The sequence below is a fragment of the Pyrgilauda ruficollis genome, unplaced genomic scaffold, assembly GCF_017590135.1.
Source record: "Pyrgilauda ruficollis isolate IOZ18807 unplaced genomic scaffold, ASM1759013v1 scaffold39, whole genome shotgun sequence".
Taxonomy (NCBI): Eukaryota; Metazoa; Chordata; class Aves; order Passeriformes; family Passeridae; genus Pyrgilauda; species Pyrgilauda ruficollis.
The window spans coordinates 633,103-660,439 of record NW_024525378.1 but is presented as its reverse complement, the minus strand read 5'-3'; the positions used below and the strand labels follow the sequence as shown (position 1 = coordinate 660,439).

General features: G+C 38.3%; 1 protein-coding gene across 2 annotated transcripts in view; it reads left to right on the top strand.

The window, feature by feature from the left end:
* The window catches only part of ERP44 (endoplasmic reticulum protein 44), a 47,803-nt gene extending 22,264 nt beyond the window's left edge, over nt 1-25,539 (top strand). For both annotated transcript variants that reach the window (XM_041476505.1, XM_041476506.1), the window contains exons 4-12: nt 566-681; nt 9,450-9,634; nt 10,041-10,156; nt 13,954-14,011; nt 15,352-15,468; nt 19,102-19,213; nt 19,677-19,818; nt 22,768-22,870; nt 24,953-25,539. In XM_041476505.1, the coding sequence (XP_041332439.1) occupies nt 566-681; nt 9,450-9,634; nt 10,041-10,156; nt 13,954-14,011; nt 15,352-15,468; nt 19,102-19,213; nt 19,677-19,818; nt 22,768-22,870; nt 24,953-25,054 (1,051 nt within the window). In that variant the 3' untranslated portion in view covers nt 25,055-25,539. The remainder of the gene's footprint in view (nt 1-565; nt 682-9,449; nt 9,635-10,040; nt 10,157-13,953; nt 14,012-15,351; nt 15,469-19,101; nt 19,214-19,676; nt 19,819-22,767; nt 22,871-24,952) is intronic.
* Nucleotides 25,540-27,337: the final 1,798 nt, after the last annotated feature.

Genomic DNA, 27,337 nt, shown 5'->3' with positions numbered 1-27,337 from the left:
GACCCTTAGGGTCCTCTTTGTTCTTACTTTTGTAAAGGTAGTCTGCTCAAATTCTGCCAAACCTGAGCAGTAATATAATACATAATACTTATAGAAAGTATATATTGACCCATAGAAAATTACCTGTGATATTTCTTGAAGGTATTGGTGAATATTTCAACCTCAACAATCTAAGGAATAACTTCTACTACATTTTTAAAATCACTATCCATGGGGTAATTCAGGTAGAAAAAAATTAACAACATACTTTCTGAATATAATATATTTCCTAAATTGATTAATGGTGTTTTCTAGGGAGATAAAGCAGGGGACCATATCTTGAAATATGTATTCTTTCAGAATTACTTTTTTTTCTGTACCTGATTCATTCAGTTTACTTTTGACCTGATTTTTATCTAGTCAGTTACTGGGATGACTACAGGTAGATGTGATTTTTTCCAATAGCTTTTCTTTGTTTTCTTTTTTTTTTTTCTTTTTCCTTCAAAGATTGAAATGTTCCAGTAGTCATCAATTGAAATATTTCAAAGTGATATTTTGAAGTCACGATTTTGTGTTCTATTTACAGGTGCCGCTTCAGCCAAATGCTGCATCCTATTTTTGAGGAAGCTTCTAATGTAATCAAAGAAGAATATCCAGATAAGAATCAAGTGGTGTTTGCTAGAGTAGACTGCGATCAGCATTGTAAGTAAATCCTGATTTTGGTTTTTCTGTGCTGTCCTGCTACCAAGTTAGTGACTGTATTGAAAAATATGCTAAATAGCTGTGCAAAGTGTAGCTGTAGATGGCCCATCATTTAGCCCAGGGTTGCTTTTAATATATCAGCAAACCTCTTCTTCCAGATTTGTCAGGGCAATTTCCAATGTTTCTTTCTCATTGCATCCATCAACATCCTTTTTTTTTTTAATCAGTTCAGCCTATCTCATTTAAATGAGGAAAATAGGGCTGTGATTATAAATTGAATTGGCTCATTGAGGTCTCAGAGAAGCATTAGTGCAATAAATGATGCAGGTCTTCACAACCAAGAAGAGAAAAGGGTAACCTACCACGGTTAGCATGAGGAATATGTTCTGATCAGATCTTCCTTCCACCTTGGAGTCATGGTGGGGGCTGTAAGTTTCCTTTCATGCAGCCAGGCAGGGATCAGAGCTTTGCTCTGCTGTTGTTATACATGTCAGCAAACAGTTCCCTCTTTGGGCTGGGTTTTCCTCATGCCCAGACATGAAAATGATATGCAATATCTTACTTTATGCTGGTACTAATTCCTAAAGTTCTTTTTAAATCCCTTAATAAGTAAAATGTGAGGAACATCTGCTGCACATTGAAAAGCAAACGGATACCAGAATTTTTATTACACTGTTGGATCAGCTATGCTATTTTATGCTTCTTGGAGACCAGCATTTCTAGGAATAATTTTTTAACAGTGGCTTATGATTCCCAAGGAGTATTAACAGAGAAATTCAGTTTAATTGATACTGATTATACTATTTGGGCTTTACAAAACTGTTAATTTGTAAGGACAAGCGTCACTGGAAATTGGCTCATCTTTTCATGTCAAGAGAATGACAACAAAACTTTCTATCGAGTTCTCACCAAAGACCATAGTAAAATCAACCTGTGTTGTTGTGTTTTATAGTCGAGGTTTAATTTAACTTGCTTTGGTTCCTGTAGCTTCAGTTGCTTGAATAACTCAGAGAATCTGGGCAGCTGGATGTTTAGCTACGAGACATTCTTGTCTTAGCAGTTACAGTTAAGAAAACTTTTTTTTGCCACCCACCAAGTGTTTGAAATGCCTTAAAAGTTTGTTGCTTAATCCTCTCATATGCTCTTTGAATTAAGGTAACTGGTGCTTGTTACAGAGGGCTAAGAGGAGGAGATGCTACAGGAGAGATTGTCATCCCTTCTGGGAGTACTTGTAATTGGCTAAGTAATAGGAGGCAGCCAGGAGTTTTGGATTTTCTTTTTATTTCTGGAATACCATTAGTTCTCTCTATTTACTATTTTTGCCCTTAGTTTAAGTAGATGAGCATGACTGCTGTTGCAGAAGATGTAAAATGTGAGAATTAGAAATAAAATCCTTTAATGATAGGTGATTTACATTGCCTTTTTGAATTGAAATAACAGAGTTGTGCATGTCATTCCTAGTTTATAGTATTTATTTGCTGGGTTTTAAACAATGGTACATTTTATGGCACACAATTATTGAGCATCAATATTGATGCTCAATAAAAACATATTGAGTTTTAGGTATTTTAACTTGGATTTTAATGTGTGCAATAGCCGCTTTTTAGTAAGAAAGCAGATATTACTGTATTATCATGGTTGGGCCTACGTAGTATTTTGCTGAATGGTGGTGTCAAAATTGTTAGTGGTTTGGGATTTTTTATTCAAGCTTTATATTTTTTTATGTGTTTACATATTTTAGCAACACTAGAGGTTTTATGTCAATATTTTGGTTGTTTGTTATGCCTGTAGATTTCATACCACTAGTAATTTGCTATTAGAGTGGTGTTCTAGAGATGGTGGATTATTTGCATTACAAATTATTTGGTTCTTTTTGAGGCCAAGACTCTGTAGGGAATCCAAATAGCTGATTTCTGGCCACTCAAAAACAGCTTTCAGAATGATTACTCAGGCATAGATACTTTCTATTTAATGCACTATTATTGAAGCACACTGCAGGGCCCAACAGCTCACACCAGCTTCTGAGGGTAAAGCAAATTAAAGAGAATTATTGATGTACTGCCAAACGTTTGATGCCTAATGACAAAACCATCGTTCTGTTTGCTCTTATAGCCAATATAAAGATGTTTTTCTGGAAAGTGGTAGTCCCTAATGCGATAAAATACAAAATATACATATTAACACTGTAATAAGCCTCTGTATGTGTTATATTTTATACTAGTTTGTAATATTGTATAAGATAATTATACCTGAAATGTGTAGGAAAACCCACCAGGCTGTGTTTAGGCTGGTATGCAACATCCACTAAAGATAAATCTGGAGGAGGTAGTTAAAGCAGGTACTCTTTGCTTTTCCAAGACCACATGCTTTTATAACTTAAGAATGTCTGAGTTCTGCTACATTGTGTCTTGTTAAAATCTTCAATGGTTTTGGTATGTTCAGTAATTCAGCTATCTTAAATATTAGACACCTCTCATCCTAGTAAAAGTGATCTTCCATATAAAATTACAGAAGATCTTACTGCACAGACATTATTAGGAAGGTTTTGCTTCATTGTTTGGGGTTTTTTGGACGATTTTTTTTCTTGCTTGTGTTTCAGGGTGTTTTTAATCATTTGTGTTAAGCAGCAGTGTTGGAAACTCACTTGGTACAATAGATTTCCTATGTTTCTCTTCTCTGTGAGTGGATATTGCAATCTAGAACTCATGTTTCTCTGGAGGAGAGTTTTTGTTTTGGACAGTTTCTCTATATTCAGCATTAGGAGCTGTGGTACAACATATATTGAAGCATATATATTGGGGGTTTGATTCTACTGTGCCATGTTTTCCTTTGGTTTCTGAGTTAAATAAAAAAATAGTAGCTATTTTGAATAGATCTTTGTGCCTCCAAACATAAATCAGTTTCTCACTGTGGGTATGTAAGGAGATGCTTTGCTAGACAGACTGTTTAGGGAACTGTTCTTCCACTCCAGATGTGTCTGGGAGTGGTATTGTCCCTAAGTTTTGTGAGCTGCTGCTCTCTCTGACTGGCTGTTCCTGCCATGTGTGCTCACATTGCTAATGTTAGTCTACAGAGATGAGGTTGTGTTGCTGCTGTGCCTTTGGTAAGCAAAAGAATTCAATGATAACAAATTTGGAAGTTCATAAAGGAACTCTAAATGAAACTCTAAGCAAGCACGAGGATTTCACTGCATTCTTGTCACTTTGCTTGGGAAAAAAAATCAGTCTGAGAGAGTTATCTTTGGATAAAATAAAAAGTGTAAGTGATTTGGAGAGGTTGTTGATGGCACTCCTTAGGAGAGCAATTTTGTTAGTCTGTCAAAGAAGATTATGGGATGCCTACTGATGAGGCCCTGCTTAGAGCAGGCATGGCTGTTGTGAATGCTCCTTTGCAGCAGAAGGTGGTTTAAATTTGCTGTTACTGAGTTTGATATAGAATATTGATTGCTTTCCTTCTAGCTGTTTTGGTCCATCATACAAGTCACCAGTATCACAAACATTGCAGTAGGATGCCTAGTTTAGATGCTTTCCCAAGTTCCTCTCTAATTCTGCTTCTTCTGTGTATTCCACCAGGGCTTATGATTTCTTGCAAGTGTCACAAGAGCAGTAGTTTAACTGGGGAGAATTTATGGTGTATTATGAAAGTAAAAGGTACCTATCAAAGACAGATTTCATTTGTCATCTGTAGTGTGCCCTAGTGGGTAGCCTGAGGGACTTCAAAAGATGTTGACTGATCTCAAGTGATCTAGCAGAATACTCATTTGGTCATTCCAGCTTCAAATATACAGCGGAAAGAATTTGTTATTTTTTAGATGAAAGATATTGCAGAAGGGTAAGGAAGACTTAAGATGATTTGACACAAAAATAAAGATTAGTGTTAGATCCAGAAAATTCAAGCTCTCTCTATATGTAGCTGTGCAACTCCTACCACCATCATGTAACACCAAAGTTCGGAAATACAGTAGCTTGGATTTGTGCTATCTCTTCCTCAGATAACATGAAGAGACCACCCAACTCTCCTCTAGAAAAAGGGACACTGAGTATTTTTAGAAGTTATTTTTAGTTTGAGTTTTGAAACTTTGATTTTCTTTCAGATAACTTTTCAGGCTGTTATAGTCCTCTGTTCAGCATGTGAATTCTTCAGGTGCTGCTTTATATGATGAGGTAGGCGTTTAGGATAATTATCAATATTGTTCAAATCCTACTGGACATGTTTTTTGAGAACCAGTCCTGTAGACTTAAAATATAAATATTTGTTTAGTCATAGTGGGAATTATGGCCCTGAAAAATTAGAGCAGTGTACTGAGTTAATGGTGACCCTTGTAAATATTGCTGGTCCTTCACTGGGAAGGACTTCTTAGCTATCTTGTGGGTGGGAGCCTTTTTCAGTGTAGTGAGTCTTGATGCAGTTTTTTAGCACTTTATTCATTGTGCATTTAATTTCAACTTGGTGTCAGTGGAATTGAGATTCTTGGTGAAGTAATCTGATACCCAGCTAGATGAACTTTGGATCGTGTCTTGTGGTGTTAACCTAGAATGGTGGAGTCTGAAGCATTCTGGGAAACAAGTCACTGGCTGTGTGCTTGCTTGAAGCTGTGGCTTGGGTAATGTGTGTACACATCCTGAGAAAAGCCTGACACCCCAAAAAATGGGCTTTGGCATTCCTTTGGATAGAGGAACATATGATGCTCTGGAGAAATGGCTGACAGTACAAGAGATATGGATCCCAAATGATAGCTCACAAATCCTGCTTTCTTAGAGGATCTTGCTCGGAAGGTGACGTGGGAGACTGTCTTAGAAAACATGAGTGTAAATGTCAGGTTCCACATAAAAGTTTGTTTCAGAACAAGAGCTGCTGTCTCTTCCCTGTTGTAAGACAGAGCTTTGCTCAGGAGAAGTATCTATCAGTGCATATCTGAAGAGAACTGGGTGGCTGCACATTATTCGTGTTGGAGTTGGCAGAATAAATAGTGGGAAAAAGTCTGGGCAGTTTGGAGATGGTTGAATGTCAACAGGTAAACATGCAAATGGGGAGGAGAATCATTTGAATCCAACAGTCATTGCTGTGATCAAAGTTTCTGTTTTGTAGAAGAAAAGATGATCAAGTATGTCACTAGCTTCCTATCATAACTAATGTGAAACTATTCTGGTAAACACTAGATTTGTGATTTAATGATTAATTCAGCAAAATACAAACACAAGGTTTTTTCCTTTTAGGTATCTTCATATCTGAAGAAAATAAAAAGTCATAAAGTTCTAATTGGGAGACTTTTTTTTAGGTAGGCCCTTGTCTGTTTCAAATACCTCTTTTCATCAGAAAATGGGCAGTAGGAATGTCAGGAAATATTTTAAAATTTAATTTAGGATTTACTATAACTAATGGAATCTGTGAATGAGCTCAAACAATATTCCATGTATTTGCATTGTGTATTTCCAATTTTAAAAGGAATATAATTTTGTAGTTGCGCTGCTTATGCTAACTCTACCTGTATCAAATGCCAGGGCTTAATGAAGCATTTAAGGTTTACTCTATTTGACTTTTGAATTAATTCAAACAGTTTTTCATGTACTTGCATTTTATTTTTTATAAAAAGATGGTTTTCAAATACTTACTTGTGTAGGAGTGTCATTTCTCTGTGTTAGTTCAAATATCAGCATTTGTGGAATCTCAATGTAATTTGTAAAGATCATGCAGGTACTGACTTATGAAATAATGTTTGAATTCAGCTTAGACAGTGGGCATTTATTGCCATTAATATTTTTACACAACTTCAGCCCTTGATGAAGATCCACATCCTTAGGTACTGCAGTCTCCATCTGGAAGAACCTGCATGACCCCCTGAATGCCCTTCTTCAACCCTTGCATCCTCTTATAGCTGTGGAAATAACATGAGGGAAAAGTCCGTGTTGAGAGACAAAGAAGTGTGGGGTTTGGTGTTCTCTTCCTGTGCAGGTCTGTAACAGGAGTTGTTAATCTCAATGTGTTTCTGTGAAACCTTGACACATTGTGCTCCCTGTCCCTTATCAGACCCTGTCAAGGTTGGATCAACTCATGTACTGTCAGACCAAAGGTCCTTCTGTCAGCAGGGAAGAAGGGCAGCAAATGCCTGGTTTGCAGATGTTGTTTGTCTTCTACCAAGCAAATATTAAGTGATTTGTACTTGCCACCTGCTGTACTTGCCACCTTCTTGCAGGCAATTCTTAGGTACTTCAACTAAAACATGGTAGAGTTTAAGGGAAGAAAACATTATTAATCTAATGTTCATTAATATTGAATATATTGACATCCTCCATGGAGAAATTTGTATTAATTTGAAATAAAAGTACTCTTCACTGAGGACATAAAATGTTTTACCTTAATTTTATCTGTAATTAGTGCATTTAAAAATGCACTTCTGGGATATTTAGGAAACAAGTCAAGGCCTCTTAGTCAAAGTTGGTAGGCTGAATTCTGTACTGTTTTACGGTGATGCAAAGCTTTTTAAGAACTGGGCTAAGCTGGTGAAGCTTTGAAGTTTACTTGGGAGATGTTAGAGAACATTTTGTGGAGTAGACCTGGTTCTTATTCTTTTGCTATGCACATTTTTGTTTTCAGTTCTTAGACTCATCTAAGCTGTGCAACTGGTACAGAGACTGTTTTCAGTAACTAAAGCTGCAAATAGGATTAGTATTGTTCTAGCAGCAGTTGGTTTCATTGAGTTCTCCAGGCAGCATGGAATTCAGACTTCTCCATTCTCTTTAAAAAAGAGTAAGTGTCAGATAGAAAGCAAATCTGCTTTGTGGTAAATATATAACTGAGAAGGGACATTTTTGTCAGAGTGGATTTGTTCTCACATCATCCAGTACTGTGCCACATGTGCTCATGGACCCCATTTGGTCGCATTCCTGCTGTGGGCTAATCCAGGTCACCTGAAGGGTACCCTGTGACTTGTAAGGAGTCCATGAAAAGCAAGGATATGTGTACAGACCACACTTGCAATGCCTTCCTCTCTCTGTCAACTGAATGAAACTTCTCTGTCTCCAAAGGGTAGATCAGTTTGCTGAATTCACCACCTCTGTCTTTGCTTGAGAGAGAAAAGAAGGGGAAGTGTGGTGGGTGTATCTGACTGGAACAAATCTCCTCAGATGGTTAAGTAGCTTGGGGAAGGTGGGCACATTTGGGAGGCATTTAGTTGAATTTAGGTCCAGAAGTATAGGTAAACTGCATCCCACTCTGGAAAAGAAGATAAACAATTTTCACAGGGTCTGTGGGATTTTATTTTTTTCTAGATTTATTTCCAGGGGAGGAGTGAACAGGAGGGAATAATTAAGCAAAGCAAAAGCCAAAGGAAAATGCTTGTGTAAATCTATTTGACATTACATACTTTGTCTTTATTGTTTGTTTTTATTCTTGCTTTCCTAAAAACCCAAAGTATATCTGGTTACCACATTTCTTCAGTTCCTCCTCATACAATTGTTAAGTTCTTTGCTGGACTTCAGCCACATTGAAAGGGGGAAGAGCATTCAAAGCTATTAAATACTTAAAAACTTTGATTAAAGCAGTTGCTGAATATTGGAAATGCACAAACCAAATTTCTACGCCGTAGCAAAGGCTGCTGTAAAAACTCAAGGCAGCTGGATCCTGCTCCGTGTGCCGTGAATCACTTGCTGGTTTTGTGTAAGCTTCCCCATCAGTGTGTGGCTGGGAACTAGCTATTGCAGTTTGCTGTGTCCCAGTGATTTAGCAAAGTGGAGAGGGATAAAGGGGCATGTTAAGAACTCTGGTGGGGTGTGGTGAAGAACCACATTTGTGCCTAAGTAGTGTTTGAAGGGGCACAGGATGCACGTGTGGGAAACTTGTATTGCTTCTACTTAGCTTTCTTCTTCGCTGCTCTTTTAATTTTCCTGTAAAGTCTCTTTCTGTTTTTGTTCTTTTACATTTGTAAGTCTTGTGAATAAATAAATAGTGACTGAGCTGTTAGATAAAGGTGAAAATAGCTAGTGCTCTTGTCCTAGATTGATGCTAATTAAAGTTACTTTGTTATGTGAGCTCTGTGTGGCCCAAGTCTAGAAGACTGGGCTGTATGTATAGATGTGAATAAAGACCTGTCTTGGAGGGAATGATGATACTGGTTGACCAGAGAGGTGTTTGCCTTAATCTGGAAACCTGGAATTTTGTGTTTGTTCAAAACTTGAACATCTCAGAACTGGAACAGCAGTCTTCTGGCCTTCACAGCCTTCAAAAAATACTTTGCACAGGGTTTACATTCTCAAACATTTCAGACGTGGCAGTTATATTTCTAGCATTGCAATTGAGACAAAAATCCTAAGTTTGAAGAAAAATAGGAGATGATTTATTTTATTAATATTTTCTCAAGTGGGTTAATTAACTGAGATTGACAAGCTTTGAAGATTCTCATGTTCTTAAATTTGCTCTTAAATTTGCCTTCCTAGTTGTTGGTAGGGAGTGTACTAAATGCGTATATATGACCAAGCTGAGTCTTTGCTTAATGCAGATGTTGGTAATTTTTTCCTTTATGATGATCAGTACATGGGAAGGGTATTGGTGCTTCTGCTTTGGGGGTTTTTGGGGTGGTTGTTTTTGTGGGGTTTTTTTGTTTTGGTTTGGTTTGGGTTTTTTTGGGTTTTTTTTTTGGTCTTCTTGTTGCTTAAAGATGTAGAACTGCTGGTTCAGAGATTCCACATACAGGCAGACATGTGCATGCACAAGAAACCATGTTCAGTATATATTTGTAGGGCTTTGCTTTCATTTTCTTAATTTCTTTTTAGCTGACATAGCTCAGAGGTACAGGATAAGCAAATACCCAACTCTGAAACTCTTCCGGAATGGCATGATGATGAAGAGGGAATACAGGGGCCAGAGATCTGTGACAGCAATAGCAGATTACATCAGGCAGCAGAAAAGTAACCCTATTCGGGAGGTCCAGGATTTGGAAGAAATTAATTCTCTTGATGTAAGTGTTTCAATTTTATTCCTTCTCTGGAATTTTTTTCAATGTTGAACTGTGGAATGTTCAGTACCATGTGTTTTTTTTTTTTTAAACTGAGTGGAACACTGCAGTATTACAAATTAGTTCAGTGTAGTCACTTTCAGCTGCATTCATTCCACTACTAAGTTATTTATCTTGCTTTTAAAAATTTGAAAAGAATTATGTGTTGTATTTGACAAGATACTTTTAATATTCCTCACCAAAAAAATACTCACGAGGATTCTTCTGAATTTTGAAATGGCAAAAAAGAAATAATTTCTGCATTTACTGACTGTTGAATGAATGGCATCTCTGTATTTAATATCTGTAGGGAGTAATGACAGTTTTTGATAATGTGATGCAAGTTATAATTCAATCTTTGTTTTTACAGCGCAGCAGAAGAAATATTATTGGGTACTTTGAGCAAAAGGACTCTGATAATTACAGAACCTTTGAAAGAGTAGCGAATATTTTGCATGATGATTGTGTGTTCCTCTCTGCCTTTGGGTAAGTTTTGAAATGTCTTGATTTTGTAACTACATTATTGAAATTTTGTTAATGAGGTCTATATAATTTTATTAAATAGACTTCTTTATTATTTTCAGTGTGGCATAAGTGAAGAGAATAAACCTTAATGGATAAATACACTGAGGGGATAGAAGGACAAAACTCTTCTTAGCCTTAATGTTTGCTGTGAAATTCAGCTCTTTTTTTGCTTCCTTTTTCTTTTTTTACCATTCTTTGTTAGTATAGTTTAAATGTACCTGAGGAGGTTTGGGTGGGGGAATGGTAGACATTTGTGTCCCAAAAACCTGCATTATTAGAGGGAGAGGGTTTTTTTCATTGTTCCTTTTTTATTTTTTTTTCCCAAGGAATGTAGTTGCTAACTCATTTCCTCTTGGTGTTAGGGGAGCAGACCTTGTTCCAAAATACCTAATTTCTGTACCTGGGCCTTTTTCATGCAAGTTTTTTTGTCACTGCACAGTGTAATAGCTTAGAAAGAAAATTGCATTGGTAAGCTACGCAGTGTAAGTCTAGAAGAAAAATCTACAGGAATTCAGATTTCTCCTTGTAGAGATTTACAGTGATATTTCAGAATATTCAGTGGAAGAAGAATAGATTGGGAGTGATTCAGTTTTTGAGTAGCATAATAAAATTAAAATCTAGATTAATTCTGCAGTGTTTAATATGCCAGCACTGCACATTAATGTGATTGTAGTGGTTTCCAGTCTACCCACAGTTGCAAAATTAGGAATTTGCATGGGTTATGCCAGATTTTATGCTGCACAGAGTTGCCTCAGGAGTTTTTTTTTTTTTTAATTGGATGAAGTAGAGAATAGCAGAGAAACTGAGAGGATGTATTAAGTTAGAAAATGTTTCACTGTTTGAACAAAACCTGTTGTCAGTTCCTGATGCCTCTTCCAATATGTCTCTAAAAATAGTCTGTGGGTGGGGGATGAGTGTTTGCAAAGTGCAGGGCTGCACGTGGCTTTCCCTTCCCTCAGTCCCCAGTCGGGTACTGCTGGCTGTGGAAGCAGCCCTGGCCATGACTTGTAAATCTGTGGGCTGTAGGTCTGTCAGTCTTGTCCCTGGTGAGTGCCGTTATCTCAAGTGTTTTCTGATGGCTGCATCCATCCTTGTTCTCAACACAGCCACTCTGAGTTTCTGTTAGAATTTTAAATTTTTTTTTGCCCCTCATTCCACTTCTCAGTCTTTTCAGAAATAACTTTAAAAATTATTAGTAAGATAGCATTACTTTCAAAATTCACTCTCCTGTTTTATCAGTCTGTTCATCTTTGGTTTGTTGTTTGTCAATTGCCTATAATGAGAAGCAGTTTCCCACCACTCAGTGTTAGCACTTGGTTTTTGGGCACTGTTCTTGAAGTAGGTACTATAGGGGGTTTATTTTTATTTTTTGTTCAGATATAAGCAATAAGCATCCATAGTGGAATGGATGACAGTTTGCTTATTGATAACCTGCCTGTGTAAATACAGATTGCACAGCAGGTTTATCATTATTCTTATCTCCAGACACCCATTCTCTTTCTAGCCTGGAGCTGTTAGTGTTTTAAAGTGCAGCATTCCCAACAGCAGCCTTGGGAGCTAAATGTTTTCATCTCTCAGTAGCTGAGGCTCTTCAGCTTCCTAAAAAATTGTATGTGAAAAGACTTCCAAGGGAGATGCTGGCTACAGATCAGTGATTTTTATTCAGATTATATAGAGCAAAATTCTTCATGGGGAGCTGGCATTGATCAGCTGAACTCTTCTGACTGAGCATCCTAACTGCCCCTGGAAAGGACTTTTGGTTTTGCTGTGGACAGAGTTCAACAGCTACATGGTTTGAGGAGGTTACATGAGTGGTCATGTTCAAATTTCTCTTAAGCTAAAATACAACAATCAATTCGACAGGAGAAACATGGTTGCTTGACTAGCTTCTGTCAAGGCAGAACTGTCCCATTATGCCAAAATTATTCTGGCTTTAGGTAGTTGTAATAGCTTATTTAAAAACTCTTTTAAAAGTACTTCGTTGCAGATGATTTTGATGCTTACAACTGTTCTTAAATTAACTGGGCCTTACAGTTCTGTTAAGATCTGAAGTGACCATAGAAGAAGATTATTGAAAAAAGACTTGTAAGCAGGAGGAGGTAGATGAACAATCTGATTAAGAGATTGTTAGAGGTAGATTTTAGAAATAGAGAGGAATGAATCTGTAATGTTTGTGAACATGGAAGAGAAAGTTGACAGGGAAAAAAAAGCCAAAAATGCTTTTATCTTTAAAGGCTATGATGAACTATAAGTAAAAGGTGATAAATCTAGGAACTGTTTTAATTTTATATTAGCAAGCAAATATGGCAGGGGAGGATGGAGGGGTTGTGTGCTTTCCAGAGATTCACCTTGTACATTACTGCTTCAAAAAAAGTCAAAATGCAAACTGAAGTGTTTCCATTTTAGTAGTTGTTTTAAAAAGGTGTATCTTTAGGCATTTGGGATTTTCACATCATGTCCCCACTTCTTGTTATCTGAAAAAAAAAAAATCGTCATAGCTGCAGCTACTGGAGTGGAAGAACACAGAAGAGGACATTTTAGGTTCTACCACAGGCTTACCCTAGAGCATATATTTCATTATAGATTATCATCAGCTTAGCAAGCAGTGATTGGGCAGGTGGCTTCTATGGCTTCACTTTCTTATTCCATGAAGGCTTATTTGGGATGCAAATGGTTTACCTCGGTCATGATTGTGACTAGGAAGGCTCATTTCACATTATGGGGAGAGTCATGTTAGGAATACAAAAATGCATTTTAAAATACACATCTCTAAACTGATGGAAATACTGGTGGTGTAACATAACTGATGCAAGGCACCTTTTGTATGTGATAACAAAAGGATAATTGGATCAAAAGAAATCAATAAAACATAGGTACTTTGAGTTAAGCTTTATGATGTCTGTAGTTTTCTCAGCAGTCTAAATTGTTCAGACCCCTGGAAGATGTAGCTCATCTTGCAGTGAGGTAAATTCAGATAATTTGACTTCTCTTTCTTTTCTGTCTCCTCCATTGATGCACAGCTGTTTCAACTTACTTGAATAAGAGATGATAATTTTGGGGTACAAACCAGCAGCTTTCAGGGCACTTTGCTGTGATTTGGGGTAAAATATTCTAAAGGCAAGAGAGGAACATACCAAGATGAGGTAGTAAGCTGAATACCAAGGAGGAATTGTATGTCTTAGAAGTACACACCAGCTGTATCATAAGTGGCCAGAAACTGCATGCTGTGTCTTCTCTCTAGATGTGCTCTGAGGGTGAAGTGGACAGTGGGGGCTCATTTGCCCTCCATTTTCTCATTGCTTGTGCCTACAGAACACCTCAAAGCCCTTCTCTGTCAGGGTAGAGGAGATGTAAATTCTTAGTGTAAAGTGGAATAGGAGGAGTAAATGCAAACAAGAATCCACCTTCCTCTTTGGTTCCTCAAGATTTTTTCTTTAGTTTTTTGATGGTCTTTACCCAAAGACCTGGCATTTGTCCTGGCATTTATCACTTGTCACTTTGTTGCCTTTAGTCCAGACTTCTGAACTTAGAGATGCTTCTTGCTAACTCCCTTAATGCCCTCTTAACCAGGCAGCCCAAGTTTCTATGGATTCACTTTACAGTTTACTTTAAAAAGGATTAAGGATTTTAATTCTTAAATTGTGAAGGCGTTAAAAAAAAGAAGTAAGGAAAGGATAAAAAATTAAAATGTGAATTTTGGGATTTCGGTTATTTTATTTGTCTGTACCAAGACATGCTTACTGGTTGGTTTGTTGTAGGGCTATTTCAAAAGCAGAGAGATTTAGCGGAGACAATGTAATCTACAAGCCACCAGGGGTAAGTGTAACTATGTATTTTATTTTGACTGTTGTGATTATATGTGAATACAAACAAATGGAGGCTGTATTCAGATCATTCAGTATGTTACTGCATCTCAGATCTTAGTTTTATCCCATCACTAAATAGTGTGAGGAATAGGATCATAGAAATTAGTGTTTCTGAGTCAGTGAAAAAGATCCGTTTCACATGTTAACAGTTAATGCACAGAACCTAAACTGATTGTTTGAAATACCCATGTCAAAAAAAACTAATTTTTTTTTCTGAGAAACACAGTCAACACATCATGTGTATGGATACTGTGTGTTCTGTAGAACTCTTTAAAATCTGTGAAGCTGGTACACTTTATGTTTTTCAAAGCAAGTGACAATTACTGTATATTTTTATGGCTATTACTTAACTGTATTGTATACTTTAGTCTACAAGGGCTAGAAGCTCATCTGTTAATTAAAAAAAAAAATCAACAAAATTAACTGTGGGTTAACAAACTGCCATAAACATAGTTTTACTGGAAGAAAAATTCAGCACAGAAGAAAATCTGCAATAATTGCTTTATAGAGACATACTGTCTAAAAATCTGCTTCTTTTTCAAATTTACTGTATGAAAAGAGCTGCTTACAAAAGAGGAAATAGATGCAAATAGACCTGAGGGGGAAGAGAGTTTCAAAGCATTTTTATTTCTTTCCAACAACAGAATTTATAAAGTTACCTAATTTACATGGCATTTCTGAATTAAAGTGTGCTTAAGCATGGCCGCAGCTTGCGAAGTCATGCTTCACTTCACAATAACCAAAATTGTAATTAAATTAAAGGACGCTAGCACTGAATTACAAGTTAAAATGACTAGCAAATAAAGGAAAATTATTATTTATTCATATCTCTTTGGCAAAGCAAATGTAAAATACCAGTTTCAAGTCCTGTAGGACATTAGGAGGGGTTTTTGATGAGTCTCTGTAACTATCAGCATTCACTGAAGCAGCTCCGTATCTGCGTTTAGTTTAGGTCTGGAGATATTACTTCTCAGCCTAGCAGAAAGCAGAAATCTAAATAGCCCTTACTTGAAGCATCCCTAATTTGGAAGCAAAATATCTCCCATTATTTATAAATTGTCTTATAAAATGGAGTTGACTGCATAAATTATCATATGTAATATTTATTTTCTATTTGTACTTTTATCACATATTTAATAGAAATCTTGCATGCACAAGGTTGAATATTGGTATAAGATTTGTTTTAAATATTTATATGAATATTGTTATTTTATGTTGAGTAGGTAATCTTTGTAGGTAGCAATGTCATTTTTACTGTTTCTCATCCTACCATATTTTTCTTTTCAACAGGAAAATGCTCCAGATATGGTGTATTTAGGCTCACTAACTAATTTTGATTTGATTTATGCATGGACACAAGATAAATGTGTACCACTAGTTCGAGAAATCACATTTGAAAACGGGGAGGTAAGACTTTTTCTACTATTCTGTGTTTGGGGTTTCTTTCTTAAAACCAAAATGTCCCTTTCAAGGTCCCTAATCCACATCAAAGAACTTTGTGTGTTTTATTTCAAACAGAAAATGGCTGTCAGATAATGTCTTTTCATTCTTTAGGAGCTTTTTGGTTACTCTTGAAATTCACTGAAGGCAGATCTGTAGTAGTTTCATACACTACCAAAGTAAGAAGTTATAATTACAGAACTGTTAAGGTTGGGAAAAACCTCTGAGATCATTGACTCCAGTAGTTAACCCACAGCACTGTGCTCCACACTCAACCTTGTCCCCAGGTGCCACATCCACATGGTTTTTTGAGCACTTCCAGGAATGGTGATTCTACCACTTCCCTGAGCAGTCTGTTCCAGTGCTTCATACCTTTCAGTGAAGAAGTTTTTCCCCATACCCAATCTAAGCCTGTCCTGGTGCAACTTTTGGTCATCCTCTTCTCCTGTCACTTGTTACCTGAGAGAAGAGGCCAACCCTCCCCCAGCTACACCCTCCTTTGAGGCAGTTGTAGAGAACAAGAGGGTCTCCCCTGAGCCTCCTTTTTTGCCAGGCTAAACATTCCCAGCTCCCTCCCATTGATGTTAATGCGAGTGGTAGAAAAATATTACTGTATTAACCACTTCCAAAGCATTATCTAATAAATAAGCACATTAAATGGTGGCTGACCATGGAATCTTCTGGGAATGGTAATGAAACTATGTGGGGTTTTTATTTTCAATCTGTGTTAAAGCACTGGTAGCTTAATCTTTTTAGTTTCATGTGTTGTTTGCCATGCTTTTCTTCTTTTGCTGCAGTTTGTCAGGTGGAATTTAGGAGTTTGTTTTTAAACATCTTTTTTTCTCATTATTATTATTTCTTTCAAGGCTTTTTTGTTTTCTTTTGTAACTTACTTTTCTTTTGTACATATCCAACTCCATATTTTATTTTATTCTTTGTAAAATAAATAACAGGAAAAAAAGTCCTTAGAAAATTATCAAGTTTGTAGCATCTCAAAAGGAGTTTTTGTACATTGGTAGAGAATCTGTTAGAAAATCTGCCAAGGAGTGTCACAAATTATGTTGTCCATACTGGATGAGAAACAAGAGAATCAGTCATGATTCATTCACAGTTTGCACATTTAATTCTTTTTATCCTGAATCTGCTGTTCTGGGCATGCAGCACTTCAGGTTTCATGGCAGAGGGAATGACAGGGTGGTTTTACTTAAGCCATGTTTATTGACTGTTTTCTAGTCAGTCCTGCCAGCTTTTATTGGAAAGTTCTGACAGTTAACAAATCTTAATTCTTCATTTGCAACTCAATATGTAAAAGATGCCACATGTTAACATCTTTAGAAGTGTGTGGTAGATTTTCAGTGTACTTTTTTCATGGTGAAACAGGATTCTGAGCCTTGGATGCCAAGGTTCATCACTGTTAGCTTGTACTACATTCTGTTGTGGTTTCTCTGGTTGTTCCCTTAACCCTTGATTCCTGTTTGCTTAGGCAGATAGTTAGAATTGCAATGTGACATTTTGCCTGGCAAAGTTTGTTTAAAAATTTCAGTGGTGCTGGTACCCAAACAAATTTAAACATGCCAAAATTGAGATATTTCTGCATGCTGAGATTGTACAGTTATTTAAATGGGCTCATATTTTATTACAAGATAAAAATATGAAGTGCTGTGACTGTAAAACTGTATTGATGGCACTAGAATACACTTTAAACACACAGTCATTGAGATCTGAAGCAGGATCTTCTGCTCGAGGACTGCCCATTCAAGACAGTTCCTGTGCTTGACTGGCAGAGGCTGTTGGGATCAGGATATCATTCAGAAGAAATCCCTGTTTAGCCTGGAATCAGGTTGTGTACTTCTCTGTTAAATGGATGCAGTGAACCTGTGTTGTCCAACAGTGGTGCTGAACTGCGAGGTTTGGAACCAGTAAGAAGCTTCTCAAAGGCGCACAGAAGTGATGTGGGAAGCTGAGATCTAATGGAAAGTCTTCTGATTTTCTTCGTGCCAAAAAATACAGTAGCTTTTAGGGAGTTTCCACTTGTCCTTCCTGGTCAGTGAGACATGATATGAAAGCTGGAACAGCACAGGAAACAAAGGGAGGTACCTTACAGAAGGGCTAAAATTAGCAAGGTTCACGCCAGCTGTTCTTACAGCCTGTTTGGAGATTAGTTGTTTTTGTGAATGTAACTTGCTGAGGTTGTCATTTTAGCTGCTTGCAAGCAAGAAGAGACCTTAGAGCCAGAATACCAAGCTGCTTAAGACTTTTCCCTCTGGAAATGTACTTGCTGAAGTGAGGGAAACGGAACCATAATTATAGTGGTACAAAACAGACTTTTTCCCATCCTGTATTAGGAGAGGAGGCTGACGCCCAGTTGAATTTGTGTGTGTAAAAATGAGAATGAGGAAATATGATTAGTTGCTGTTTTAGGGATTGGATTTCAAGAGCACTGAAGTTACGAGGATCTCTGCAGTCTTCTCTGTTTAAAAGACTGTGCTTCAACTTACCTGATGGACTTGGCTGAAGGGAGAGCAAGAGCCATTTCATGTACCCTGTGTAACTGGCTGCCTACTGATAGGGAAGGTCTTTCCTTCAACTTACTGCAAATTGAAGATATCTGAAAAAACCCTTCTATTTGGTAGCAGAATAAGCCACTGCTATCTTTCCCAAAAAACACAGTTTTTATGCTGATGTAGGCTGGAATCAAAGCAATAGCAGCACTTGCTTGTTATACCAGTTGTGCAAATGAAAGATAGACAACTGTAGGCATTTCTTAGATGATACATTATTATTTCTTCAATCAGGCTGTAGTGAGTTGAGCTGACAAAAATCACTTGTGGAGCAAGCATTTGTGTTTTGTTTGAGTAAAAGAAAAATCCTGAATAAATTATTCAAGGCAATCCTGTACTTAACTGTATCTGTATTTATAATCTGTCTGTGGGCAGAGGTCTTTAAAAGGCATTGGGCTGAAGAACAGATTCATATGAGGAACTAAAGTTTGCCTGTCCAGCAAAGGATGACCAGTCAGGACACAGTTACTGGCAGGAGAGCAGTACTTGATCATAACTGCTCTGGCTGTGTCATTAGCTTCTGCTTTTCTCTTTTTTAGTGAGGAGGGAATAGAGTTATTCAAAGACACTTGTTGTGTTGTGATAAGAAAGCACCAGTTTACTATGTGAATAAGCTAGACCTGGGCTCTAGAGTACACCCTCAGCTTTTCTGTAGCATTTAACAACCATGGTGCTCAGGTTTATTGTGGTTTCTCTGGAGCTGCTGTGTTTCCTCAGAATCTGGTTATTTCTTTTGCACAAGAGTGTTCCAAAAAAAAGTGTTCCAGTGAAAGTGTATCCCTTCCCAAAATGCTGATCATGACTTCTTCTCATCCTTTATCTGTTGTATATGATAAGAGGGAGGAAGCATGGTTAACTGTATCACTCAGGTATCTCAGAGGAAGGGTCAACAGTTAACATCTTTAGTCTTGCTCTTTTGCCTGTTTTGAAAGTGGAGATCTCACTGAATTTGAAAATTGTTGGAATCACTTAATTTGGTGCCCTTAAGAAGGACAGAAAGAGGGAGACGAAATGAGTTTGTCCTTTGTTTTCTGTGCAGGAACTGACAGAAGAAGGCCTTCCTTTTCTCATACTTTTTCACATGAAAGATGACTTGGAGAGTTTAGAGAAATTCCAACAGGAGGTTGCACGGCAGTTAATAGGTGAAAAAGGTTTGTAATAATTCCCACTAATTCTTGGGTTTACTGGTATAATTTTTTTTTAGACAGCTCAGTGGAGCGGAAGCAAAGGCCAAACAGAATTGTAGCTTTCAAGCTCTTGAGACTGTAGGGCTTGATGCATTTTTGACAGTGAGGACCAACTCCTCTGGAAATTATTATAAAAGATGCACAATTTATTAGCAAATAACTTTCAGAAATCCTTCTTGTCTGAATGATTTAATGAGTTTTGAGAGGGCATTAAACAAAGCTTCACTTTGTAATATGGAAAAAAAAAACACTTTAAGAAAATCTATTATTTTTGGTTGTTTATTTAGACCTATTTTCAGGTTTTGCATGTTGTGTCTATCTAATATCTCCACCTTTGTAATACTTAGGAAAGTGGTTTCAAGTGGGTTTCAAGACAATAATAATAAAAACATCCTAACATGGGTTTTTGTCTGCTCACCATGTTAAGGTACAATAAACTTCCTCCATGCTGACTGTGACAAATTCAGGCATCCACTCCTCCACATTCAGAAGACTCCAGCAGACTGCCCTGTCATTGCCATTGATAGCTTCAGGCACATGTATGTCTTTCCAGACTTCAGCGACTTGTCGTAAGTATTTTTCTTGGTGCATTTTAATTTGAGAAGAACAAATGTACTTTAATCAGTACTGTGGCAGGAAGATGAGTAAATCTGGGGTTGCTAAGACTGCCTCTGTGTGGTTTAGTGTCAGAGCCTTATGGCAGGATGAGCTGACATTGAAGTCATTGTTTAAACGGAGTTGTATTACTTTATGCAAGAAAAGAATTTCATATGAAGTTCTTAGATGCTGGTCTTCTGTTCTTTCGCAGTTTGGCTATTTTCTATCATGGTTAGGCATTTGGAGCCTGGCATGGCATTCTTAGTAGTGATCTAGCTATCTCAACTAAAAAAGATTAAAAATACTGCATGGAATGTGAAGTACTGTGTTATTCAGGGATTACTGTAAAAAGCAACATGTAATAATTCCCATCCTGCAGGTTTGGGTTTTCCTGCAGTGCAGTTCTAGCCTTCCTGCATTAGTCTACACCTGGAATGTTGGCAAAGAAATAGTTGTGTGGGTTTGTGAAATTTTCCATGTGCAACTTGGAAAATGGCCAATCACTGGCATGTTTATCTGGATAAAATACATGACAGCAATGTACCAGGGTGCTTAGGTGAAATACTGCTGTGATAACCCTCGTTACCTCAGCCTATGAGTGACTGTGGTGCACGGCCTTGGAAGCAGATGTTCTGTCTGGCATTGGTCAGTCAAGAACGAAGATGTGTAAATGTCCTCTTCAGGAGCTTTCAGCCTGAGACAAGTGCTCTTTGTTTTCTGCTTGGGTGTTAAAAACACCTCCAGTTTCTGTCTCAAAGGAGGCAGCTGCACATACACTGCCTGCTAACCCCTGGTTAGATGTCTAGGCTGGGTATTTAATTTTTGTCAAAACCAAGGATTCAAAGCTCAGACTTAGCATGCAATGTGAATGTAATATTGTGCTATTCCAGGAGACATTTTTCTACCTGAGATACTGACATCTGGGAGGAGAGTTTGAACTTAGCTTCTTTCTGCAATTCTCCACAGACTTATCTATAAAATTTTGTCTCTGATGTATCTTGAAGAGCGTTTTTCAAATATCTGAAGCTATGTGTGTTGAAATTCTTGATAAGTGACTATTTTTTTCCTGTGTTTCTGTTTCTTTGGAAGACTATTCACTGCACACCCTAGCAAAAAAATAGGATATTTGCATTTTTAAAATCACTCTTTTTATTGGCACTTTTTAAACAGCCCTAAAACAAATTAACGTCTCACAGAGAGGTAGTAGAGATATTCAGTTTAGACTTTGATGTTATGTTTCTTAAATGTTCAGTTTCTGTGAAACACTGTCAGAATAATGAGAGCTGCTTGCTTGACATGTACCAGTTGTCACTTACAAATGAAGCTGAAAGAGAGATGTCAGGATTGTTGACAGTTGCCTAATGATAAATAATTACTCAACCTTACTCTAGGATGTTGAGCTGGTACATAGAAATAGCAAATCACAGTTTGGGAACAAGAAGAGCTTGGAGCTCCTGGGAAGATACTCTTTTGTGTATATGTGGTTTGGATGGTTTTGTTGTTTCTTGAGTGGTTTTGTATGGTGGTTTTATTTCTTAATAATAAGTAAAATCTTAATTCTGAGACTTTTCATCTATCACTTCAGTAACCTTCTGGACCTTTTCATAAACTGGCCCTGAACAGTCTCTTGTGACCTCAGTGCTGCCACCAGCCAATAGGGTTTGGATATGGCACTTTCAGAGCTGGCCCACTAAAAGATTTCCTCTCTCTTTAGGGAGCTCATTGTCTTTTTGGAGAATGGGCACTTGGCAGGCAAATGAGACCATCACTATTTTACCCTCATCTGTTGGCCACCTGGCCCTATTCATCCTGCTGTTCCAGGCTGGAAATGATAGCAGGGAGTGTCCAACAGATGGGTTGTAGCTTCTCAGCAAGAACAGGCTGAGCTACATGAGGCTGCAGGCACCGAGTACCTTTGCTGCGTTAGGAGAGGAGAATGTCTTCAGCAATGTGCCTGACCTAGAACAGGGCAGGAGTCCAAGCAAAAGCAGGGAGCAGCAAGTCTGCTATCCCTATAGCCAGACTGGAATGAACCCCTTTTTCTCCACTGGTACTAATTCATGATCTCATCCGGGATGGGAAGGGGCCCCTTAAAGTACCAGTGTAATTCTGATTGCTTACAGACATTGCTGTAATGATGCCCTCTGAATGAATATTTGCTGCATTTTATCCATAGCATTTACTGATGATGCTATATATTGCTGATAGTTTGTCTGACCACACTTTCTTCCTCTTTCCTAAATGTAATTAGTTTCATGAAAGACTCCCTACAAAACCTGTGTCAATTCACACATTACCTTTAAATTTCATGCATAGTGCCCACACTATAGTTTTTTATCTCATCTTTAATACTTACTAGATTAACTCTTCACTTTAAGATTTTTAGTCAACTTGACATTTCACAAATAAAACTGGAAGCTGTAGTTTAGCACGTTTGCTGTGGGTGACAGTAGATGATCTCAGATTAGATTTACATTGATATCTTCTTAGTGCTTATCTGTGGTGTGTGTGCAGTTGCTGAGGCAGTAGAGAGCCTTTCAAAGATGTTTTGTCAATAGTGCTCCCCAAGTGTCATTTGTATCTGTAAACTGTGCATTTGGAACCTGCTGTTCCCTCTTACATTACGGTTAGTGGGGAGCTGAAGGGAGTTCACAATGAAGTTATTGGCTGGTACAGCTCTGTGGGAGTTATTGAAAAGATGAAATACTTGCTGTGTTCTCAAGAGACAGTGGAAAGAAAAAGAAGCTGGTGGGAGACCTTAGCAAATCATGTGGCTCCCTGTCCTCTATTAATCACCTAAAAGTAGGCATAGTGTGCTAGATAAACAGAAGTTGGCTACTCTAAGCAGTGCACTTTAAATCTCTTGCGTTTGTACTTAACTTGTAATAGACATGTGGATGTTTCTGTTGAATTTATTCCAGAGTTCCAGGTAAACTGAAGCAATTTGTACTAGACTTGCATTCTGGAAAGCTGCATAGAGAGTTTCATCATGGCCCTGATCCAACTGATGTAGCACCTGGTCAGGTAAGGTTACAACAAATACATTTCATTTGGCCATTAGTAGAGACCTTTTTATTATTCTTTGTAAGAGCTGTACCTTCTAGTATATTTGTACTTTTAACTTCTATATTTTGAAAGAGAAAATCTATTAACAGAAGCATAACATTCCCATTTTTGCTTGGTTCCTCAACCTTCTTTGGGTCAAGGCAGGGAGTATTAGGGATAGTAGGCATTAGGGGTAATATGGTACCTATTTGCCTTGAATAAGGTAAGAGTATGAGAATATTTATTTTCTCCACTGAAACAGGAGATCTTGGGCTTGATGACTGTTTTGACTTCACAGAGCTGCTCTTAGGTTCTCCTGTGACTTCAATGCAAAAGCTGATAATCCATGATAGTCACATTATTTTCCACAGAACACACTACTAGAGGGTGCTTCTAAGGGGAAACAACAATTGATTGAATGTTTTATATATTACCAATGCAAGGAGGAGGCAAATTATTAGAGCATCAAGAAAGAATGGGTGAGCAGAAATAGGCCTTACCGCTTTTGTTAATGCGGTTGACAGACAGCATTAGCAGTGCTCACAGGCTGCACTTGTCAGTTTGATTTCCTCATGGTTCTACTCAAAGCATGTCATGTTATGTAATTACATGGCTGGAAGTCATTTCTGGGATCTCTTCAGGAACACAACTACTAGATCCTTCTCCAGACAAAAGTCAGAAGCCCCCAGTGTCAAAGAAGAAAGGACATGACCAGCCCCAATTCCCTCTGCTCATCACAGTTTTCTAATGGTGTCCTGATCAGCCTTCTATCTTCTCAATACTCCACTCAGCTCACATGCTTGGGGTCCTGCTGAAAAGTGCAAATTTAACTGTCAGGGAACATTTTCTCTACCCTGGGCACGCTCCAAAGAAATAACCGTTTTTAAACAGTTCTTTCAAGGTATACATTGTGTTGTCCAGGGCTCCGAGGGCCACTTAGGTCCCAGAGAAGCCCTGGTGCCCTTGTGTATGGGAACCTTGGGCCCTTCCATGGCTGAGGGACAGAAACTATTTATAGCTATAGGCTCCTTTTCCTGCTCATCTCTGGGATGCGGTAAGGATGGCACTGCTCTACGTTGATTGAGTGCAGCCTCCTGTTGCCCTGCTCAAAAGATTTAAAAGTGTGAAAGCCCTGGAGGGCTTGCCTTGGCCAGGAGAATGACTGCTTTTGAATGTTGTCATGACTGGCTGTGAAAACACGTGGGCTGAATTGTCTCAGCAGCAATTCATTTGAGTGTAGTACCGTGTTTCTCAGAAATTCATTGAGCAACTAGAATTCTGGTCATCAGGAGGAGGGGCAGAAATGAGGGCTGGAGACTGAGGCATAGGCACTTGTCCTGAGGAAGAGGCTTGGCCAGGAAAGGAGGAAGCCTGTGGAGTCCCTGGATTCTGCTGCCTGCCTGGCACAGGCACGGGACCCAGAGCTGCAGGCTTGCTCTTGCCTCATTTCTGCCTTGAAAAATGCACAGAAAACCTGAGATGTTTACATTCCAATCCCTGTATGGCATCCTGCCATCTTGTGGAAGATGTGGATGCAATGGAAATAAATACTGGCCTTCACTAACCTGTAGGCTGCTGTCGTGGGTCAGCTATGCCCCTTGAATTGCATGTATTTTTGTATGGGGTGTTTTCTTTTAGTTTTCATGGAAAAGTAATTCTAAAATACTTTTGCAGTGAAGTCACTTTTGCCCAGGGATATCTCATAAAACACATTCAGATAAATCTAGAATCACCCAAAGCAAGTGGTGGATTCAAGCAAATACACAGTGGGGTACATTTGAAATACTTGTGTGTGACTTGTACAGAAACTCATGTGATGGCCATTGCCCTTGAGATATTACAACAAAAGGAATATCCTTAACTGGAATTGCTTAATTAATATGTGTGTGTGTCTATGTTCCACCTACTTGGGACTCAGAACATACCTTCCAAAAAAAAACCCAAACTCAATTTATGAGGATGCTGCACATTTCTGCATTCCCATAATGCTAGAAATTCGTTTAATGGAGATGAATGATTATTAGTCCAACAAACAATTTTACTGTTTGTTCTGTTTTTCAGCCAATTCAGGATTTAGCAAGCAGCCCACCAGAGAGCTCATTCCAGAAACTGGCACCCAGTGAACATAGGTACACCTTATTGAGGGAAAAAGATGAACTTTAAAAAACTTGAAATAATCTTGCAAGCCTTTCAGACAGCAGCATTGACTTCTGTGTGGTGGAAATAGTAAACCTATATTTTCATAATTCTATGTGTATTTTTATTTTGAATAAACTGAAAAATAATTTTTTTCTCCCCAGGCTTGTAAATACATTTGTTTGGTGGGTCATTCTGTACAGCATCTTTCAAACAGTACATTCTTAATGCTATAGTAAAATATCAGAGACCCATCCAGACTCTTGATCTAACTCTGTAAAACTTTTATAATCCAAATGAAGGTATCCTTGCCAGAGACATGCTGTTAACTTGCACTATCCCATTAAATAGGACTTTTGGGTTGTTTTCTGTGTAACCTTGGTAGTATGTGCTTTTTCTTCTTCTGTGAACAGCTATCCTGGTAATCTATTTCTTTGTCACATTTTTCTCCAACTTAAGAGGGTCTTCTATTCTGGATACTTGGGAGGGGAATAAATTAAAGTTTTACAGAATCTTGTGTGGTGCTTTACTGGCTGTAAATATCCAAGCAATTAAACAATCTGGAATATTAAAATACCAAGTGAGAAGAGGAAAAGTTCTGATAATAATGGCTGTATTTTGAATGAAGGGGCTGTACTGCTCTGATTTCCTGGAACTAAGATTGTTATGCTGCCCACGTGGTTGTGGTAAAAGGACAGGAATGTTAAAAACCTTTCAAAATCAGAGAGGACTAGGACTGGACTAGTATCTGACTTTGTCAGTCCTAAATTTATATCTGTATGTATGTTACCATCAGTCTCTGGGTATTTTGGTTTTTTTTTCCTTCTAGGTCCCTGCCTTCCTGGCAGACACTGTTCAAACAACCATTGCAAATCTTCTGTTACTCTCTTTGCCTGGCTTGTGCCTTACTTATTGTGTAGTCTTTGAATTCTGCTCTGAAGAAGGAATTACCATTTTCCTTGTGGCATTCTGTTATGGACTTTTCTCAATGAACCTTCAAGCTGCTGGGTGAGGTGAACATACAGTAACTGAGATGGCAGAATATCTCTTGATTTGTGCTGCATTGTGGAGATTACTGGATTTGTACACTTACTGCACAGACTGTAGGTCTGTGACTTGGGCCCCAGAGTTCAGTGTCCTTGGAAGCAAGTTTGTTCTCTGGACAGGTGGAACACTGGGTTCAGGCTTACTTAGGAAAGTGCCCCAACCTGTGCAGTCACTGCTCAGGACCATTTTGCCTCTCAGCTCGATGCCACTGGCTGTTATTGACAGAGGACTTACATGGTCCTGTGCAGCTGTGGCAAAAGTTGATCCCATGACAGGCTCCTGACTCAAGCCCCTGCAGCACCAGGCACAGCAGATTTCTAGGGAGCATTGCTGAGGACAGAGTTGCTGGTACTACACTAAGCTACAGCTGACTAAGCAACTGCAGAGTTGGGAGCTAAAGCAGTATTGCAAAGCTTTATTTACAGCTATACTTTTTTGTTGGTTTTATGAATCTGTATTTTGGAGTCCCATAAAATGCTTGAAAGCCAGATCTTCTCCTGCCCCATTCTCCATCTCATCACAAATCAAGCATTTTTGGTAGCTGACTCATACTGCCTGCCAGCTGAAATCAAAAGACGTGAGCAGGGTGTGGTTTTAAGGCTGACCCTTATTATCTGCAGGTTGTGTTATGCAACTTCTGAAGTTCTGGCACCTGAAATTTTAGTCAATTCTTACATGATACCTGCAAGTACTTACCTTACTCCTCTGAGGTTCCTATTTTTTCTTGAGATTCTTGGAGGAATGGGATTTATAATTGCTGTTTGGTGGAAAATATCTGAACTTCTCTTTCTGAAGAGAGATGGTCATCATCCACCCAGCAGTCCACTGGCTGGTGCTTTCAGCTAGGAAGTGAAAGAGATGAACTCCCTCTGCCCTTCCTTAATTCAAGTTTGCTTTTGAGGGTAAGGACTTGCTGCCAGAGCTTTGGCATCCCTAGCACTAGGCTGAGAGTTAGATCTAACAGTTTTATGACAGTTACATGCTCAGCTAATTTTGGTGTGCATTCCATTGGAGTTGGACCTGATTCTCCTGGGTTCTTGATGACCACTGAGCCAGCTGCAGCAGTGCTTGAGTGCCATTTCTCTCTGCAGGCAGGAGGCTGAACAGCTAAAGCTGCGCTGGGCTTGCCCATTCTGCTGAAGGGCACTTCAGCTTTTACCTGAGAAAGCCAAGGCCTTGTCAAAATCCAAGTTGTGTTTCACATTGAGCCCTTCCACTCTCATCATCTGCATCTGTGCTTTTAACCATTTGGTGCTCAACTTC